This window comes from Aplidium turbinatum, chromosome 10 (genome assembly GCF_918807975.1).
Source record: "Aplidium turbinatum chromosome 10, kaAplTurb1.1, whole genome shotgun sequence".
NCBI classification, from domain to species: domain Eukaryota; kingdom Metazoa; phylum Chordata; class Ascidiacea; order Aplousobranchia; family Polyclinidae; genus Aplidium; species Aplidium turbinatum.
Genome location: NC_137481.1, coordinates 20,716,683 through 20,739,025, shown reverse-complemented (window position 1 = coordinate 20,739,025; position 22,343 = coordinate 20,716,683). Strand labels below are relative to the sequence as shown.

General features: G+C 37.9%; 1 protein-coding gene across 1 annotated transcript; it reads left to right on the top strand.

Moving 5' to 3' along the window:
* Positions 1-6,020: 6,020 nt before the first annotated feature.
* LOC145778810 (uncharacterized) lies at positions 6,021-21,427 on the top strand. Its single transcript, XM_082590394.1, has 7 exons — positions 6,021-6,114; positions 10,257-10,373; positions 10,693-10,755; positions 11,144-11,236; positions 15,460-15,570; positions 18,742-18,814; positions 19,998-21,427. The coding sequence occupies exons 1-7, from the start codon at positions 6,049-6,051 to the stop codon at positions 20,174-20,176; spliced, it is 702 nt and encodes a 233-aa protein (XP_082446520.1). The 5' UTR covers positions 6,021-6,048; the 3' UTR covers positions 20,177-21,427.
* Positions 21,428-22,343: the final 916 nt, after the last annotated feature.

Below are 22,343 nucleotides of genomic sequence, written 5' to 3'. Positions count from 1 at the left end.
TCTCCTAACAATGTGTCCCAGTTCTCGTGCACGTGTCCCATATATATCCATTTGACTCACTGCTTTCAAATTTAAACCATTCATTTTTCTTTAAACCTATGACTTCATGCAATCCAAGATTGATGAAGGGCATCAAACTTCACAAAAAACAAGCGCTAGTAATAAAATCTCGGGAAACAAAATATCGTAATTTGCATTTTTCTGAACCCTTAAAATTTTGTCCCACTTATTCCCAGTCTCCCCTACACATGAGTTATCGTGCCACACCTCCACGAAATCGGAGTGTCTAGGGAGCTGACTTTGTTCAGCCCCCATCTTATGGAGATGCCTCAACGTGGTGTAGAGGTGAACCCAGGCTGAAAACTAGGCTCATTCCTAGCAACTCCTGGAGCTAATAGACACAAGAAAAAAAGTCCCCAAAGACAATCTATTTTTGGCGGAAGAGGACAGTGTCTGACTGGCAGGCATCCTGTAAGGCGGGCCTCAAAAAACAGAGCACCCGACAGCCCGTTGCAACCGGTTCTCCTGAAGCTGCACGTTCCGATCTTATTGGACCGCAGTGGACACGGAGCTGACCAAGAGCGTGTGCGTAGCCCTCGCGTAGTCACGACCACCTTAAACAATTAGACAAGCGAATGGCCTTTGTCTCAATTTGGACCAGGACCGAACAAAGCCCAATGTCAATGATATTACGGGTAACGGGGCAGGCTTGGTAGAGCTGGAAGCCTCCAGCCCATTCTCACACATTGGCAGCGGATTAAAGTGACTTTTGCCCACGTCTTTTTCATCATAGACTGGACCTCCAAAGCCACATACGACATCATCATCCAAAACAAAATTCAATTTGAAGACGAAGTCAATGCTCGGACACGAGCTGGAGCCGACGGACGGATCGGGCCACACAACTTAGCGCTTGTCAAAATTTTATGACGTCATAGATTGAAATCGACCAAAAATACAAGGTGAAGTTGGTGAATAGTGTTTTCACAACTTTAGCTTATCGCTTTCCTATTTTTTAACTTTAAACCCTGAAAGTTAGTGTTTAGCAGTGATGTACGCGCATACAAAAAATATTGACGCCGTCAGCGTAAACGCAAACGTTCGAAAAACCATACGCCGTATGCGTCAACGTAACTTGTAAAAAAGTTGGCAGCGTCAGCGCATACGCCAGCGTAAACTCATTTTGTTTGCTGGGTGCCCAACATTCACACGATATAAATCACTCGAAACAAACAAGTTTTATTTTGAATTTCCACAAAGAAACACAAGCATTTGAAAGGGTTCATCTGTACTGACCTTTTGCTGCGTTTTGGTTTCAATAGCCTATGTCTTAGCAGGTTCGTCACCTCTGGTTCGTCACCTCTGGTCTATATCGACTTTTGTAGTTAGTAGTATCTCTTTCGTCCCGGACGCGTTAATGACGAAAAATAAAAATGAATGAAATGAATAAATGAACTCGATGAGTAAATCTCCCAGATTGTCTGGATTTGCATTAGTGGGGCAATCATTTTGTTTTTTCTATGACGCCATAACAGTCATTGCTTCAACACTGTCTCCACGAGTGGTGCCAAATAAGGAAATTTGAAAGTTTTTGAAGGATCAGTTCACTTTGCTTTATTTTATTAGGATAAATCAATTTGTTGTTTCCAAAAAAGCGGTGATAATTTTGTTTATGGAAACCTGCGCTTTTATTGAGAATTCTTCAATTTTTGTTGTCTTTATGAGAGAGGCTAACTCTTGGTTTGGTGGCTGTGCAATTTTAAGTGGTACTGTAACACTACCTTATCGATGTACATTTTAAACATTTGGGTTTTGCCATCTTTCCCTTTTGTTGTCAACTTCGTATGTTTACTTCGCCGTTCTGTAGCCTACATGTTTGCGTCAGCAGCAAAAAATAAAGTTGAATAATTGAGGTTGAGGGAGTTTGCACTACATCGTGGAAGTTTAGTAGGTTAAGCGTTATTGAAGAAATTTATTGGTGTGCGTTCCGTTCGGAAACTGATGGTTTGTTGCTATATCGAAAATTATCACCAATTTGGTGAAATTTTAAGGGTCATTAGAGACAAAAATTTAAACTGAGGAAAACTTTGTGCTTTTGGAAAGAGTAGCTCGAGAGACCCAAACTTCAAATCTGGCATAACGTTTGGCAGGGCGAAAACCTTTTATTTTCCCTTTGAGATAACCTTTAAGTTGGTAAAAAAAAAACAGCTCTAAAATGAGTCACTTTGAATTTTATTGAAGAACACTCAAAAATGATTTGCCATGGAAAAAGCGCAAGTAAAATGAAATTGTGGCGGAAATTTTTGTCGTGGCCGAAGAGAAGTTAATTTGTCGGCATCTGGCATTACTGCTATACAGGCGTCAGCATATCATCTTAGTTGAGGCATGGTTGAGGTTTACCTGTGGGACCAATTTACGGTAGATTTTATATCGGTACTCCTTGTTAAAGACAAAGACAAGGTAATTTTGGTCCTTTCAATTTTTTTTTGCTTTATCTGATTAAAAATATAGTTTAATCAATAAAACACTTTATTAAAATAAAACAGGTATACCCATCAGCGGATGTACATACGCTGGGGTTGTCATTACTCACAGTCTTTTTCTGTCAGCAATGGTGTCAAACAGGGTGGTATTCTCAGTCCTTACTTATTTGCCGTGTATATGGATGATCTATCGACTGTGTTAAGCAAAACCAAGGCAGGCTGTTACATAGGTAATACACTTGTTAATCATCTCATGTTTGCTGATGATATTTGTTGTATTTCTCCAAGTGTTCATGGTCTGCAGAGTATCTTGAATGTGTGTGAAGATTATGCGCTTTCTAACGATGTCATTTTTAACTGCAAAAAGTCATTTGCTATGTACTTCCAAACAAAACACTTAAAGTTAAATATGAATCCAATTGTACGGCTCAATGGAAGTGAGATCAAATTCGTAGACAGTGTCAAATATTTGGGTGTTTTTCTTGACACGGCAATGTGTGACGACAAGGATATAAATCGACAAGTGCGATCAATCTACTGTTCTGCCAACAAATTAAAATCCAAATTTTACAAGTGCTCCAGTGATATTAAAAATGTTCTATTCCGTTCTTATTGTACTCCAATGTATGCATGTCATCTGTGGGAAAATTATCATCAACGTGACATTAATCGTCTGCGTGTTGCCTTCAATAATGCGTTTAGAATTATACATAATTTGCCTAAACACTATAGCGTACGTGAACATCAAGTCTTGTGTAACATCATAACATTTGATGCATTACTTCGTAAATATGTTTTTTCTTTTGTTGGAAGATGCGAAGTATCGTCTAACTCTATTGTTGCCTCCCTGATGAGGTCTGATTGCCATCGTATATCAAATTACCGTCTTCATTATAATAATTCTATGTATGCTATTAACTAGTTTTGATGGCTGCCATGTCATCTGATTGTTTTTATCGTTCTCAATACTTTCAGTTCTTCTAAATTGTAACGCTACCGTACCATTGTCTGTAAACTTGTAACAGTAGATAGCCTATTTATTGAGATTTTGTGCATTTGCAGTTAGTGTATTTTTTTTTTTGTTATTTTTTGATGTTATTTCGTTGTTGTTGTTCGTTATTTGTGCATTTGCAGTTTGTGTATTATTTTGTTGTTTTGTTTTGGATATGGACAGCTTTGTCTGATGCAAATAAATTATTATTATTATTAGCCTATGTTTTCTAGCAGACCTACAGATTGCGTGGGATTGCAATATAGGCCTAATAATTAGAAGTTTGATGTTTGTAACACGTTTTTACAATAAAATAAAACAAGCCTACCTACTAATTGATGAAAACACAACTCAATAGAAATTTTCAACCAGATAATTTTTTTTTGCGGCTGAAAGATTTATCAGCTAAACCAGGGGTGTGTAACCGCGGGCCAAATGCGATCCGCAAGGCAAAAATATGTGGTCTGCGACAGGTTTTGGTTTCTAACTCTCCCTAAGAATACTCTGAAGCGAACATTCCAGTAAATTTGTCAAGCTTTTTAATAGCATTACCGTACCGTAATTATGTTTTTGGATGATTTTAACTCAGCGTATCAAGATATGCTTATGCTCTTCATACAAACACAAATATTCCTAAGCCGTTCGTGTTTACATATTTTATTCGGGACGCTTTGTGCGACTATGTTGAAAAACCAGAATTTTAATTTTAGCATAATGTCGTAAATTCCGTCAAAATTTCTCTAAAATAATTGCACGAATAAAATAAATGATTGAAGTGTTTTGACAGAAAAAAATATTCTAGTTGTCTAATTCGATAAATTAGAGCGAAATCTCGGTAATTCTAATCTAATTCGGTAAAAACTTGTTTGCTCTAATTGTAGTTATATAGCTTTGGTGGAGAGTTTGCTTTTCTAATTGTAGTTCTTATCCAATCTCCAGTTTTGCTAAAAATTTTAGTTTGTCCAACAGTATTATTTAAAGTAAAACCTGGGTTTTTTTTTGGCTGAGACTTTTCGGTCATTTGTCCGAAATGACTTGGAAAAATTCGTTCAGTTTTATTTATTTCGGTCATTTTTAGTCATTTTTGGTCATATATAGTCAATTGCCTATATATTTTTTCGGACATTTTGCTAAAAAGTCTGTCAATGACATATAAATGACCGAAAAAAAAAACCAGAGTAAAACTGATGAAAACTATAAGGTAAGCTAATTATCTTGTTATTTGTGCGCCACGTTAGCTCAGTGGTTAGCGCCCGATTTAAGATCAAGCGGCACTGGTTCGACTCTCGGGGTGTGCGCTTGAGCGCTTCAACAACTATTGGAAACTTTACTCTGCCAATCTTGGTAACCGGCCCTGCGTCGGTGGTTCAAAGCCTTTATAGGGAAACCTAACTACCAGGAATAATCTATCAAAGGCTTTGTCAGTCCGAGGATAAAGATTCAAAACCTACCAACCATCAGCATTTTCCATACACACAATATAAAATGTGCAAGTTCAATATTTCTTTAAAGAAGATGACAATCACAATGAAGTAAGATGACATTGACAAGAATGTATAATTATTTTCTTTCACTACAATTTCCTATTTTTCATTAATATCTCACAAATTGTTAACAATTAAACCTCTAACTTAATGGTTAATTTCCACACTTGCGTGCATGTTTCTCCATCACTAATTATAATTCACTATGATATCAGTGATTGTTTGAAACACTCATCTCTATGGCTGTTGGGGTGGACGTTGGGACCCCATAAGGAGTCTAGCCTAAGAGCTTCTTTTTATTTAAATCCGGCTCTGACCAAATTGCTTTCTTTTCGTGGTGGGGTTAGTCCTTTAAAAATACAAGCTTGGCCATCTAATCCAGATGCACATATTTGGCTCGGCAGTACGAAAGGTTGCACATTCCTGATCTAAACAATGCCGGACATTTGCTTAAGCAACTTAGCCGTTGTGGGGATGGAAAGACGTAACACTTAAAAATTACGTGGTCGGCTGTCTGCTTTTCAAGTAAAAATTCTGGTAGTTCTGAACGTTGGCTTGCCAATAATGCAATCCTGGTTCAAAACCTGGCTTAAGCTGATTGTTGATAAACATCTCACCTCTACCTAGGGTGTATTAAATTGAGTGGGCATAGTTGCTGAAGGAGAGGCGGCGAGAGAATGGAACTGGTCCCCCTCGTGAGTGCCAAAGGCTAAATGTGATAAAAACCTTCTCCCGCGTTGTAGGGCTTTCATCTTTTTCTATGCTTTTGCTTTGTTTGTTATATATTGTTTTTCATTTTGATGATCAGAAATAAAAACAAACTGACCTGCTTTGAAGCTCAGTGACTGTGTTGGACCAACTTTTACAGATGTGGTCAAAAAATGTCACTGAACTCAATAATAATGAACTTTTCATTTGAAAAACTTACGTAAGCAGTGCATGGAATTTTTATATCATAAAACGTTGTATTTGAACTTTGTGAATTGTGATCTAATAGTAAAAGAAGTTTGCCTGTGCTGCTCTACAAATGGCGACCATCCAACCTGATAATTCGGTTACCATAAAGAAAATACCTCAAACTACAGTTGCCATGCCAACCTCTGACGAAGTGCAAGCCAAGGATGTGACTCTAAAAAAAGTCATACGTTGGTTAGCTGTGAGTATAGTTATATGCTACAGACAGAGATCGACAAGATCACCAGTTTTGGTGATCTTGAATATCAAGATCACCAAGAATATGTGATCTTGAAGATCAGATCACCAAAACAACGTGATCTTGAGGATCAAGATTACTTTTTGTGTACTTAAAAAAATGAAGTTTTGATTAATGATGTTGTAAAAAAAACAAATTTTACTATAAGCGACCTGGTTAAAGTTATTGGTATTGCTAACTGTTGCTTTTAACTAATCGATCGCTGGCCTGGATGAGTGGTGTAATAACTGTTGGAAGAGAAGATGCTATGAATTTGAGTTAGCCGATTAATATCAGATTGATAAAGCTTTGGTAGAGAGTTTGCTTTGTTGAACCATAGAGAAATAAAACATAGTAACTTTAGCGGGTTTAGCATACTTTATTTCACACAAAATATAACATAATTAAAAGAAAATCAACTCAAACGTTTTCGACACGTACGTGTGTCCTCATCAGGAATTTAATCTGCAATACATAAAATGAAAAATCGTAAGATAAATTTGACTATGCACTGCAACTGTAACGACACTCTGGACTGAAAGCACAAATTGAACAAATGATACGAGAATGATTGATCGTTCATCATCGTTCCTTTTGTGTGTGTTCTAATTGTTTTGTCCAATGCCTGTTATAGTCTATATCTCATGTGATCTGTTTCCCACCGCATAATTTACTCGCAATCATTCTCGTATCATTTGTTCAGTTTGTGCTTCAAGTCCAGAGTGTCGTTACAGTTACAGTGCATAGTCAAATTTATCTTACGATTTTTCATTTTATGTAGCCTATTGCAGATTTAATTCCTGATGAGGACACACGTACGTGTCGAAAACGTTTGAGTTTATTTCTTTTAATTATGTTATATTTTGTGTGAAATAAAGTATGCTAAACCCGCTAAAGTTACTATGTTTTATTTCCCTAATATCAAATTGTTGAACTGATTTGGAATGTGTGTTAAAAAACATGGTGGTTCGGATAGTAGGGGAAGATGTGCCACCTATGGGACAAAAATGACATTTTTACTGATAAAATGCTTTTTTAATTTAAATTATGAAATAAAGGAATTGTGTTGTGAAGTTTAGTCATTGTTTCATAACATGAAGTCAAAACAGTAACAAATTCAATATTAGTTTATTGCTTTTTATCTCATTAAAAAATGTCACTCAAATGTCCCATAGGTTGGTTGCATAACTGACCAATGGGGCAAGAGGGTACGTCCTTTGAGACACTTAGTTAGATATAGTAACGCAGTGTCTGACGCCTCGCGATGAGAAACAATGTTGTGAACCTTAGTGCTTACGGAACACCACTTCACAGCACTACATAAAGGAAGTCACATCACATGTTTATTAGACATTCGAATACACAAATATTTAGCAAAACAAAAGATGAAATTTGCCGGACAAATTCTTAAAAATTTACCTCCCGGCTAGCCTTCATCAACTGATCATTGAAGGTATGGTGGAAAGAAAGAGATGCTTGAGAACTTGGGAAAATAGTGTAAACTGACTCGTCGAGTATCGGATGGGAGATGTCACGAACGTAATCGATTGTATTGTCCCATTGCTCAACCAACCACCATTTTGTGTTCAACTCGCTTGAAAATCTGTCACAGTTGGATATCTAGTTTTCTGTTGCTATAGTTTTAAAGCTAATCATATGACTCAAACTTTATTGCCAGGCCCCAGTTTTTATAAACCTGCTTTAGTATAGAAACGATTAACAACAATCAACCATTCAAATTTACTCTGACAGCTAAAAAACAATTAACTGATCTCACCACTTAAGTACACAGTACACCAGTAAGTAAACCACGTTGTAATGATGTAATGTTAATCTCGATTCCATGACAAAAATCTCAGTTCTTATGTTTACACATATTCAGAAATAATGAGCTGTCCCATAGGTGATGGTGTCCCAGCGATAGTACATCTCCCCTATGTGTGTGTGCTAAAAAGAGACAATAAAAACTGGGTCTGACATTTATACTTTATAAAGTGGATGGTGGCATAGAAAGAAGATTGAAGCTGAACTGGAGAAATGTTGTAAAGAGGAATGTATTGTATAGCAACGAAACATTGAGGTGGAGAGAGTAGATGCAAAAGACAATTAAGGATCTATTCTATGCAGATGAGCGATTTATATCAGACACGGGCACGGCCAACCCTCACGCCAGTGGACGAAACTGCTGTAAATAGAAATGTCGAAACTTTTTTCATAAAGAATCATCATCATCATTTTCAGCCTGTGAGAGCCCACTGCAGAGCATAAGCCTTCCCCTTTTCATGCCAATTTACATGATTACGTGCTAGTTGGTACCAATTGGTTGTATTGCATTGTTTGACAATGCCGTCCCTCCATCTCACTTTTTGTTTTTCTTTCTTTCTTTTGGTTTCTCGTGGTGTCCATGTTGTTAATTTTTTAGTCCATCTATTGTCCTGATATCTTGCTATATGACCTGCCCAGGACCATTTTAGTTTCTTGATTGTGCTTAATATATCTCATAATTTCATAAAGAATAGCAGTTTCAAAAATCAAAGGGGCCCCCCGAAATTTTGTGAGAAATTGTTGAATGGTTTGATATGCTTCTAAACAGCTGATATTAGTCCCACAGCGGACTTAACTTATCCCGGAGGGGGGAGGGAATTATTTTTGTTATTATTAAGGTTGAAATTATCCATCGATTATACATTTTAATAGCAACATTTGTTGGAGCTGGCTCAGCTGAAACCAACGCTGAGCCAAATGACGTCAGTTGAAACAATCTGAAACCTGAATTGTTTTATAGTTTTTAGTCTTCATCATAATTTCAATCAATTACCGTAGGCTATATGTTTGCAAACATATAAATATCCAATTGGTCATGGACACTGCATAGGCCCTACAGGGTTTTAAACCAGATTTCAAGTTTACTTTGCATGCTTAGCAATTTTTATTCCAGCAAAATTTATTGATGAACATGGCTATTTTAATGCCTATTTTATAGCATATCGTATAATAATGTCGTAGTATCATTGTTCACAGTGGCGTAGCCAAGGGGGAGGGGGGGGTTACAACCCCCCCTTTGGCACGCGAGTGACGTCACGATATTGAGAATGATGTTCTCAGTCTCTATGTCTCGAAAACAAAGTTTGCCTAATTTTAAGCAAAACTGCATTAAAAGAGCGAGTTTTGCCAATACCAAACATCTCTGCCAGGAATTAGCAACAAGAAAACATAGAAACTTAGTTTTATTACCGAAAAAATGCCGAAGAAAACATGATCTTATCCCTTTGCTATGCCACCGGACAGCACCATTTTACAGGAATATTTATACCCATAGTTTTGTTGAAAATGCTCTCAGAATGCACCAAATTCAAAATAATTTTTCAAAATTTTCTGGGGGAGGCACCCCAGACCCCCCGCCGCTGGGTGTTTCCTTTGGCGAACACGCCGTCGGGCTTCGCCTACCGGCCGTCCAAACCCCCAAAATTCCTGGCTACGCCACTGATTGTTCATATATGTTTTATCGTTTTCTTTCTTTTTAATTCATTTTCAAATTTTCTGGCCCCCCCCAAAAAAAACTCCTAGATCCGCGCCTGAATCACCGTATATAATATGGTGTTTCTAAAAATGTCATTGTAGAATATGATGAGAACTTCCACGTGCATTGGCACTTTTACTTTTGGACTTACAGTATAGTGCAAAAACTTTAAGCTGTTAATGCTCGACTAAAGATTAAAGCTAGTTTAAACTGCTAGTCAACTATATTATACCACAGCGAACCCGCAGCATCAGGCTAAAACAGATTTGCATCTACATTTGTGAACTAAAGATAAACCTTGCAAGTAGTCAAAAAAGTTTTGTCATTTTATTGTTAAAACCGGCTTAATGGTTTGTGCGCCCGGCTCTTAATCGGTATGCATGGGTTTGATACCCTGTCGGGTCATACCAAAGACTTTTTAAAAAATGGTACTGATTCTTATTCCTGCTTGGCACAGAGCAATGTGCATTGACACTGTCTGCTTTGTAAAGCGCTGAGGAGCAACGCATTCTGCGATGGATACAGCGCTATATAAAAACCAGCATTATTATTATATTATTATTATTAAACTTTCCTGTGTTTGCAGATTGCTGAAATCGTTTTCGGGATAATCAGTGTAGTAACAGGTATCATAGTGACAATTGGCGACAAAAGGCCTTTTTATTTTCCTGCGGTCGGTGAGGGAATATGGGGAGGTGGTTTTGTAAGTACGTTAGTGTTTTTTGTAAATAGTTATGTAAGCTTTTTTTTCACTTTTACGAAAAAAATTTCAAATGTATGGCTCTCCGGTTTACGCACTTCACCAGTCAGCTTTCTTCTTTGCCTGGAAACTAAAGCCACCAAACTGAGGATTTGACTTTGTATGAAAAAACAAACAAAAAAAACGAAGCAACGTGGAAACCAGTTGGAAAAATTCAATTTGAAATGTTAAATTTAAGTATCAGGTTGTCAGGAAATTTAGAAGAAAACATGTAAGCTCCCTGCTAACCAACCAGACTCATCGTATTTTATTTTTACCAAAGGTGGTTATTACTGGTAGCATTGGCGTCCGTGCTGGAGGCAGAACCACCAGCAACGTATGTTGGGTAAGCATGGTGGTGACATTTAAAAGTTATGCTCCATATAGAGCAAAAAAGTACCTTAGAGTAAGTAAAGCAGAGGTAGAATTTGAAGACCGCGTCGGAATAGCTTAAGTAGACTCGTGATGGAATGGATAGAACGTAAGCGGAATAAGTAATCATGGTGGGAATTATAGTTACAGAACGGCTTCCTGCTTAACTGGTACTGGCCGCCTCCATTTACTTGCAGGAAATCTGGTTCAATCTTGGGCTGCAACATCTTTTCATAATTTGCTTGGCCTTGTCTGACAGTGTATGAAGTAATTTGAAAATAGTGCCAGTTATTCATAGCAAAAATAACGTTATATCCTGATGTGCTGCTTAATTACCACTATTTTTTCATTTTGGTCTTTAGATTTATACCTACATGGGGTTGTCTATCTTCGGGTCGGTGGTGTCAGGTCTACAGTTCTCAGTTGGTGTACTGGCGATTGTCCTTCAGTACACTGTAAGTATCCGTGACGAGTGAGCCTGTTGCACTCCAAAGATTGTGATCGGTTTAATGTTTTTAACATCAACTCAAAAAAAAATCAGTAGCCTAACGAAAGGCCCAGATTCAGTGTTCCCTTGAGAAAACGTTACACTGTGCAAAATATTTTTTTTGCGCATTATGATTTTAAGGCTGCGTTTGCAGAGTGGCGACTACAGTTGTTTTTAATTTTAACTTTGTAGCCTTGCAAGTGCGCAAGAATAAAACTTCACTGTGCAAATTTTCCAGTGTTATTGCGCAGTTGAACACCTATAGGGAACACTGCACATACCGTCTTGGTGCTGAATAATGTGCGTGATGATAAAATGTTGCCAGGTGTTCTTTAAATTTCCAGTACAAATGATATTTTAATTTGTAATCTAAAAACACAACATTGCTTGCCTGTTGAAACTAAACCGAAATTGTCAAAACCGCACAGAGTGCAATTACAGTTTATACAACCAACATGCACAAGCTTGAATAACGTATCAATGTATTGGTGTTAGTAAATTGGAGCTGTTCCAGTGGTTCCTAACCTTTTTTAGTCCCGGACCTCTTTTGATAAATCATCAAGCTTGCAAAACTTATCTAAATTTTTCAAGAATACGATTAGAAAATGATTAATGCATAACCTACTACTGAGGGATATTTATTGTAATATCAGATAGGCTATAGCTTACACAGTGGCGTGTCAAATATTCTAAAAATTCTTATATATTCATTTTTGGCTATTGTTGAAAACAAGCGATTCCTGTGCCGCTGGTGATAGGTCAATAAAATGTGACTGCGTGAGCGAAGCGAGCAAATTTTTTGCAAAAATAAGGGAGAATTACATGTTGTTTGGGTGGTCAAGTAGCCAAGTGCGCCCCGATACTGGATAGTACATGATAGCTGCTGAAAACTTTAATGGAATGAAGTGTCTTAAACGAAACATGTGAGACTTGAACGTCCAAGAAAAGGTCTGTAACATATGAAAACGTAGGCCTATTAAGTACAGGAAATACAAAAAATAAGATACAACAAAAACGATGATGATGGTCTGTCAATTATGATGGTAGTCTGTTGTGATTAATTTTTCTTATTCTTCTTTTCTTTCGCTGCTCAAACAATTTAGAATTTTATAGTAGTCTATTCTACATGTAGTCAAAACCAAGACACTCACGGACTCCCAATGGGTTCGCGATCCCAGGGTGGGCTCCTGCGAGCTATACTATAGGCTACATACATCCTGAATATAACTTGAAAGTTTAATAATATATTTCACTAAGCACCATAACAGATGCTGCAATACTTTATCATTTTGTATGGTTTTGTAGGCAACCATAGAATACTTTAAAACTTTTTATGTTTTTGTTGTAGTCTGAAATTTTTCAGTGTATCCTCTGGCTATGGTTTTTAACACTATTGCATAGCCTATTTGCATTATTGAGTAGATAAGAAATAAATAGGATTTTTTTTAGATAAAAAGATTTAAGTCACACAAACGAATCCAATGTATTGTCGAAGTTTCTTTAACAATAATCCTTGTCCAACATGTCCAACCAACAAAGGGAACGTTCAAATATTACGTAACGCCTTCGAGGGGGAGGGGGGGGTTTATGCAAAGCGTTACGTTAGCGTCACATCGGGGGGGAGGGGGTTCAAGCAAAACGTTACGTAACGCTTTCGAGTACGGAATGGTAGTTTTTTTGTGCTGAATTCGTAGTGAAAAAGCGTTACATGGGGGAGGGGGGGATTAAAAAAAGCGTTACGTTGGCGTTACATGGGGGAGGGGGGGGTCAAAAATTCGGAAAAAAAGCGTTACGTAATATTTGAACGTTCCCAAAGGGTTTTAAACAAACTGATGAAATTTAGTTTCACCAACCAGGGATTCCTAAACAAACCGGGATGCAAAACTCCGTTTGTCCGCTTAACAACAGTAGGGCTAACGCGAAACAGCGCTGCAACTGTTTTTGAGCATATATCTGATACAGAACTTACTGCAGTTTCTGTTTCAAACATTCTAGAAACACTAGTATTGGTATTACATAGACTGGAAGCAATATTGGTTGATTACAATTTTTTTACACCAAAAAACTATTACAAAAACAATAATTCAAAAGTCAAATAAGGGTGAAAAACCACTTCTTAGAATATTAAAAACACATAATAAATCGAATACGAAAACCTAGAGGTTTAAGCAGCAGTTTTGTTGGAGCTGGCATTCGTAACTTTTCGAAGCTTTCTAGCCATCATTGCTGGTGTTTCATGTTTTGGTGCGTTGAGCCGTTTGAGTTCGTTTTTGGCAAAACAGTTAAAAACTATTTCCAAAATTAGTTCAAAATTACAATGTCCTCCTACGCAGTTCTGGCGCAGCATAGCACAATAATGGACAAACTCGTGTGCAACATTTTTCACTGCTGCTACACAATCATGCAGAGCGCTGATTAGAAACTGACATCATTTTGGATTTGGCACCTTCATCCGATATGATAGCAGTATAACATTGTACAGCTAGCGTGATTACTGCAGAACAGAATTCAGAAGGCACTGACAACTCCCCTCGGTCTGTCATTTCAAATAATTTGGAGTGGTCTTCTGAATCACAATCAGGAAATGGAGGGGCATCGACATCCTCGCTCTTGATGAGAAGATCTCTGCAGCATTCACATTTCCGTCGGCGTGCAATGTATAGCCACTAACATAAAAAGCTACTTCACAGTGTAGATTCAAACGATCTGTTATAGCCTGATGCTGCGGATTCCTTTTGGCAATATCAAATTACACTAGCTTTCGGAACACAGTTCCCTAGTCATGTGCTATGACGAATGGTCATAGCACATGTAATTACCATTCGCCATAGCACATGACTAGGGAACTGTGTTCCGAAAGCTAGTGTAATTTGATATTGCCAAAAAGAACCCGGAGCATCAGGCTATAACAGATCGTTTGAATCTACACTGTGAAGTAAGCAACGATCATGCTGCTAAAAGCGAAACTCATTCAACTACATAAAAAGCTACGTTTGCATCATTTTGGGACAAATCTTCCAGTCCATGCAGAGCAACGATCAGCAAATGTTCGGTCAACCACTTTACTCCTGGGTCGTCTGCACTTCTCTCTCTACCACCATTAGCATGCCGTAAAGGCATGACTTCCTCATTATTCAGCCTTGAAGCTGCCAGCAAACCGTGCTGTTGCAAAACACTCAATGTCTAGTCTTATCTGTACAGAGTAAGCCTCCTACCTGCTAGGGTATTGATTTTCTGCTGGTCAAGTACTAACTAGCTTGTTCTACCTAATCTGCTATGGCTTTTAATTTATTCTTGTAATCTTCCAGTACAGCAGTGAATAAGAACAACGAATCGTGAACTGCTGTCTAGCATCTGCTTACTATTGGCAAAATCACATGTCACCGCCACGCACGCACTCCGCGACATGAAGATTGATGATAGCACGACTGTTGTTACGATCCTAAGCGGATAATCCCTTAGTTTCGCATCCCGGTTTGTCTCGGAATCCCTGTCACCAACGTTTGAAATCGTTATGTATTTAATGTCCAATTGTTTCAGTGCTCCGTGCTTTTCTGTCGTCTTGCAATCGTAATCTTAGCATGCTACAGTAGTTGAACCTCCCAATGAAAATTATTGAACCTACACAAATTGAGAATTCCATTCAACTTTGAGTTGTGTTTGCATATTGCTAGATAAAATGCTAATTTTTTTCTCATACTAAAGTTTCTCCTGATAAATAAACACTTCAACACTGAAACATTTCTTTCCAATGAACGTTGCAACTACTGTTGGAAACTAAATTTTCCTGATAAACACCCAAACTTTTCAGTAGTCTGAATAAAAACACTTATAAAAACGTTTTTGGCAAATGTAGGACCCAAGTAGGCTACATGTTTATTTGCAATCACTTTCAGTTCTGACGGCTTGTGCGCGGTGTCTAGGCCTTCTATTTTCGTAGGTCACCACGCCACTAACCCTTGTGACTTTCAGTATGTCATTTTGAGTTGAGCGCAATCGACGCGTTGAGAGTTTGTGTAGGTTCGCAATCATTGGCCTACACATAATTTGTTGTAATTTTGAATTACAAACTAACGTTGCTTATTCTTGCAAAGCGCCTTTTTGTGGCTGTAGTTTTAAATTATATAATTGTTTTTAGTACAGACTTTTGATTCCAGTCTAGGTACCAAAGTTTGTTTTTTTCTTTTACAGGACACTTATTTAAGTTTCCATATCATAGCCAACGTTGCAGCTATGTCTTCACTACTCTTGTTAGTTATAAGCGCCTCGTTTTGCTGTTGCATTGTACCGAGATGTTGTGGGGTAAGTGCTGATTATTACACTGGTCAACAAAATGAGAAAAAATTTTTTTGACAGGACATCTAAGAGTGTTTTCTTGGGTTTTCAAGGTCACTGATTACGAATATGACATTGGTTTTGCCAGATTGACTCTGGTTTAGAAGATACCTATACCCCTAGATTAGCCCAAATTAGTGTATTTACCCCCTAAACATCTCACCAAGAAGGTCGAAAATCTTGTCAATTTTGTTTGATTAGTAACGAAAGCTAATTTAAAAATTACTGTAAAGTCCTACATTAGAAGAGGAGTAATAGAAGTAATTGTAATAGAAGAGGAGATTCCTTCGTCAGATCAACATGCAATACGTAGTGATGATAACTGCAGCGATTATAAAGAACTCTCATGTGGTCCTCAGTTATTCAATCAATCTGAACTTAATGACTTAGTCCGAGATCTTTGCTTGTCAAAAGAGAAGTCTGAAGTTCTTGCATCGCGATTCCAAGAAAAAACATGCTGCTGGATTTTGGTAGGCTACTAAAGTAACATTTTACAGGACACGGGAAGGCAGCTTGCTTAAGTTCTTTTCCAAAGAAGACGATCTTGTTTACTGCAATGGTGTTGTTGGACTTCTTGGTCTTATGGGGGTATCACCGTATCGCTGTGAGGATTGACGGCTCTTTATAAGCTCTAAAGCAAGCCTAAAAATTGTACTATTGCACAACGGAAACAAATTTGTTCCTGTACCAATTGGACATTCTACCAAGATGAAAGAGGAGTATGATGCCATCAAACTTGTTCTTGAAAAGCTTGACTACAATACCCATACGTGGCTCATGTGTGTTGACATACAAATGGTCAATTTTCTAACTGGTCAACAAAGAGATATACCAAGTATCCTTGCTTCCTGTGTTTGTGGGACAGCAGGGCGAGAACCCAGCACTGGCGCAAGAAAAAGTGGCCAGAACGAACCAATCTTCAAGTTGGGACAGCCAATGTAATCAATGAACTGTTAGTTCCCAGGGATAGAATTGCATTTCCTCCTCTGCACATCAAATTAGGGTTAATGAAGCAGTTCGTCAAAGCATTAAACAAGGAGGGGGATTGCTTCAAGTAGCCTACATTTGCAGTCAATTTCCAGGACTCTCCGATGAAAATCTTAAAGCTGGTGTCTTTGAAGGACCTCAGATTCGAAATTGATGAAAGATTCAGATTTCACCAGTCACATGAACAGCAATGAACTCACTGCATGGAACTCCTTCAAGGATGTAGTACGGTACAAAACTTCTCTGGGAATCACAAAGCACCTGATTACAGAGAATTAGTTCGGAAGATGTTATCAGCAGTTAGAAAACTTGGAGCTAACATGAGCATTAAAGTTCACTTCCTATTCAGCCACCTTGACAGATTTCCTGACAATCTTGGTGATTACAGGGGGGAGCAGGGGGGAAAGTTTCACCAAGACATCAAGACAAGGGAAGAAAGATATCAGGGCAGATGGAATGAGCACGTGATGGCAGACTATTGCTGGAACCTGTTGAGAAACTGCCCAAAAGTTTCTCACACGTGAAAATCTTACAAGAGACAATTTTTCGGCGCAAATAAGTTAATAGTTTTAATCTTGTTGTATTTCATACCATTGTTTTCAAGTTACAATGAAAAAGATAATGTGGTTCATTTTATCTAAATTTTATCATACAAGGTTGATTGACTGATTTAAGGCAACATTTTTTAGTGTTTTATGTACTTACACTACTGTATATGATTGTGTATTTTGTGTATATGACATCGGTAACATCAAGTTTTGAAGTATGACAAATAATCGTGATGTTGCTGTATTTAAACTTAAAACTGTCTTTATTGTTCACAATTGACCATTAAATTGCATTTGTGAAATATCTAATATGGTTAAACTGTTTTTTGTTTAATCTAGCGCATAAGGCTCAAATATGGGATTTTGTTCAAAATGACCCTATGCGATATCTCCAAAACTAGAGCCAATTCGGGAGAACTAAGGTCATATTCGGAATTAGCGCCTTTCAAAACCCCCAAAAACACTCTAACTTTGTCTGCCAAAAAATTTGTGTTGATCAGTGTTATCACTCTTTTTTTTTTATGAAAAAAAGTTTTAAAAAATTGAAAATTTTGTAATGCAGAAGTCTTTAAACCAGTGGTTCTTAACCTTTTTTCTATCCAGTCCCCCCCCCCCCCCCTTCAATAATGGTCATGTGCCTCGCGCCCCCCTAGATTTTAAATAAGTATCATACCAAAAAAAATGCATTTTTGTATGTTTATTGTACACATCAGTGAGATATTTGACACTGCTTCTTAGCGACTAGATTTTTAATGCGAGGTTTAACTCCAGAGAGTGAACAACGTAAGTCTTCTTCAACTCTCAGACGTAGAAATGAAGCCGTAGAAAAGTAAAAATGAAGCAGCGTCGTCAGCTTGCTTTATTAGTTAGACCAGAACTTTGCAAAATAGTTTTGTACAGTTCTGATCTAACTAATAAAGCAAGAATTACTGAATACAATATAAAATACATAATATGACGAACAGCATAGGTCCTAGGACATTAAAGTAATTAAAAAAAATTGAAATTGTTGTAAAGTTCGCCCCCCCCCTGAGAGATAATTCACGCCCCCTGGGGGGGGGGGCGCGCCCACTGCTTTAAACCTTTCTGTTTTGTGTGGTTCTGATAAACTTCAATGTTTTACTGCGTTTTTTTTTTTACTTGATTGTCATAGACGCATGGCATCTCCAGACCGTGACTGGGGTCCACTTAGCGTGCTTGAGTTACGACGAGATTCTTGGAATGGCTGTTTAGACTTTGCGGAGCATTTTGAAAGCCATTCTTGATGTTCCTGTTGACTTTGCGTTTGTTATATGGGGAAAGATTTTCCAAAGCTTACGCCTGGCAGTTCTGTGTACTTGTGAAGATTTAAACGACGCAGATTTTTTCATCCATGTTGACAGCTTGTTTTGATTGAAACGTTTTGTTGGTAACTCTACCTTAAATAAAATTACACTAAGTAAAAAATGGCTGTAATACTTTACGGAACTTCACGCATCTGTACCTGGCTCATCATTGCTTGATTGTGTGATTTCGTCGCTTTTGACAACCAGATTCAGTTCCACTGAGTTCTCCAAGTCAAATGTATTTTACACAGTTACATGAAAAGCTTTATTTCGTTTAGTTTTATGAACTTCGTCAAACTCAAGTCTTGTACGTCACAAACAACCCTGAACAGGCTGTCATGATGCCAGCAAGTGAGTGTGATCATATTGTTCTGTTTATTCAATCAATCAGTATTCATCCTATAGCAGGTTGTAGCATTAAAAATTATTTTCTGTTTATTGGAGAGGCAAACAAATGAATGATGTGTGTTGTACAAAAAGTTAAACTGCAAAGCAGTCAGCGAAATAAACAGACAGCTCTTTCGGTACCGGTACAGCCTATTTTGACCGAAAAAAAGTTTTTAACAACTGACCATATGATATCAGTCGTTTAACAGCGAACAGTCATAGTCTAACACACATTGATAATATCATTGATTCTATTCTAAGGTGCTTTTAGTTTGCTGGAATTCACAACAAAAATGCTAAATAAATAACTTCTATGCACCGCAGTTGCGTTTTATCATAAAATGGGAAAGTTTAAACTGAAAACTAGTCGAGAACATTTACCCAATATCAATTCTCTCAATGCACTGTTCTAAGCAATTTAGTATAGGCCTGCCATTTTTGTAAAGTTTTTCATACGACTAAACAGGTATTGAACCAGTGTCCACAGACGTGATAATGAGCAGTTGAGCACTCTATCTACTAATTTTTCAAGCCAGTTAATTGATTTCACATTAGTGACTCGTGCGGTAAAGTGGGTGGTTAAGATCAGAGGGACTGAAGTTCGACTCCCCTTAGATTTCTTCAATCTTACGATTGCCTTTACTTGGAGTAGGTTATTTGAAACTTGGAAAACAGCATTGTATTAGTCCGGTGGCGGATAACGTGTAAATAGGTTGATAGGTTCTCAATTTTTTGTACATGGCTCTTGTACTCGATTTTGATGATGGCCTTGCAATAGTCACAGCGAGGTTATAACATTTTGTTAACAGTTATACAAAATTAAGCCAGGCTATCTTCAAAGCTCACTCGGAATGTTAGTCCAGTTGGTCTGCTGCATAGCGTATACTTAACACCGGTTGCTTCGGCTGCATAGCCAAGTGGTGAGAGTCTTGGTACGACACCCGAAATGGCGGCGGTTCGATACCGCTCAAGAGCATGCGGCTGTGTCTTTGTGGCTGTGAGACACTTACAGACATGGCTGAAGGTGGACACGAAGATATTGGCTCCCTCGCTTTCCCGTCCACTTAATCTAAATGTTCAACCACTGGGCGTACGCCTAGATACGACAACAACAACACTGGTTGCTGTGCGCAACATTTCTTTCCAGAATTTTCCGGAACTAATCAGACCTTCATCGTTCAAACCTACCAACCCACAAATGAAGATGAGCAACAAAAACCAACGTTTCCTTTACCGTTCATTCCTTCAGATGATCCAAATCATCTTCAAAGCTCTCAAGACGCTGACATGGTTCAAACAAAAAATCAAGAATCGATGCAACCATAAACTCAACTTCGTAAAAATGAACCAACATCCTATACATAAGATAAAACCTATTGACAACGAGGTACGTTATGTCATGCAAAACGGAATCAGCTCATTCGGAATTATTTATTATGATGTTTTATTTCCGACCTTAAAAAATCGCCTACCTAACACAGCAGCCTGGAAAAAAATAGAAGCCACAAAACGCCAACGTTTGCATATGATGGGAATACAATATTGTATGTTATGACAACACGAGTTTGTTTAAGGATGAAAATGCTTTTCCAACTTTACAGTAGGTTAATGTTTTCAAAATGCGTTTTACCAAACAAGCGCATGTAAATGCTGGTTTGCGTCTTATTTTATTGCATGAATTTATCAGTATAAAACCAACATCATAGAAGAAAATTGTCCCTTCGATAGCTCCGTTGGCAGAGCGGTGGACTGTAGTGGTATAAATCGTAGAAATCCACAGGTTACTGGTTTGGAGAAAGATTTTTACATTATGTAATTTGCAATGACGTATAAATCTAGTTTTCACTATTTGATTAATTTATTTCCAAAATACTGTCTATTGTAAATACTATAATTGTTTGTTCAACAAACTGTGCTCTATTTCACAATGTGATATTACCGACCTGTTTTAGCTTGGTGCAGTGGTGCTGCAAGTTCGCTATGGTAAGTTAACACTAATAGCGAAATGCACTAGCTTTCTGAACACAGTTTCCTGGTTATGTGCTATGACGAAATTGTGCGCTCTCGAACGCTGTTAGTTGTTCACAGCTTAATATAAGATGGTTGTTCGCATAGCTTATGAAACAAGAAAAATAAACAAAATAAACTTTATCAGAAAGAAGAAGTCCTGTCAAGCTACCAACAAAACGATTACATATTTTTCATACGATCATGATCCAGGGGTTTCAAACTGTAGGCCATCCGACGCCATGCTTCCTTTTCGGCATGCGACTTTCGAATTTGACATTGGTCTTCCGTCTTGCAAAGTTGCGTTTGTTGATGCCATAAAGCGACATTATGACTTTAAAATTAACGTAAATTAAGGATTTTTTGCTTCTAACAGACCTACGTATTGTCAATTCATAACCACGAGCTTGCTCGAGGTTAATAAAAATTTAATTTAGTTGAACAAAAACGGGTTAATTGAATTTAGCTGTAAACATGCTTACAAGTTGCGAAATATGTCAATTTTTTTTCGAGTTAGAGTGCTGAGAATAAACAGTAAATGAAAATATCGAGCATGTAAGTGCTTGCAGAATTGTTTGGCCCGCGCAAAATGTAACTTGGTAAATATGACCCACAACACCTAACGAATTTGACACCCCTACTATAATCGTATCACCCCGATAGCTCAGTTGATTCGCGAGTGACTTCGTAAACGAAGAAGCTTCAAGAACAAGTGGCGCTATTTCGACTCTCGGGGTGTGCGCTTGAACAACGCATTCTTAGGACTGCTCTCCATTCAACAGCACCTAGTGGATGGAATGATTCCCTGGCAACAAAACTTCGATAATCGGAAAACTTCACTCTGTCATTCCCGGTAACCGGCCCTGCGTCAAAAGCCTCTAAAAGTAAGCGAAACTGCGAGGATTAAGGTTTCCCAAGTACGAGGATAAAGATCAAATCAATCAATCAATAGCCTAGACAAGGAATCGTGAATGATTTATGCTATCATAATCATACCATGCTTCTCACGCGTACAGCTGTTTACCAGAAAAATACAAATTCCATCAACTATTTTCAAGAAAAAGATTGTTCGTAAAACCCTTCGCACCAATCATTTAATAATGGATTTGTGGGATTTTTAAGCTACCAAAGTTCATTGGCGTTTGCACAGTAACGTTTTGCACCACAGCGTTGAATATTCAAAACTCGCACTGAACATTATTATGTATGACTGACTAAAACGTTTTTTTTACGACCGTCATTGGAAGTGCCCAGGAGTGTTGTTTGTACTGTGTATGTGGTGCTGTATAAATACTAAGGTATGGTAGAAGCGTAGACGTTGCTATAATAGCATGCAATATGCTATTATAGCTACGTTCACGGTGGAAGGAAAAAGGTGCAGTGAAAGAAGGAGATGAATTTAGGAAGATGATTTAAAACAATGGGCTGACTTGTCAAGCGTCTGAAAAGCAAAAAGAGTAGCGGAAGAATGTGACATGTGAAAACT

What these genes read in the sequence shown, in the direction of transcription:
- LOC145778810 (XM_082590394.1), top strand. Translation starts at nt 6,049, where the DNA reads ATGCCAACCTCTGACGAAGTGCAAGCCAAGGATGTGACTCTAAAAAAA. An exon ending in AAGTCATACGTTGGTTAGCT is followed by an intron (nt 6,115 to 10,256) that starts GTGAGTATAGTT and finishes CTGTGTTTGCAG; the next exon opens with ATTGCTGAAATCGTTTTCGG. An exon ending in CCACCAGCAACGTATGTTGG is followed by an intron (nt 10,756 to 11,143) that starts GTAAGCATGGTG and finishes TTTGGTCTTTAG; the next exon opens with ATTTATACCTACATGGGGTT.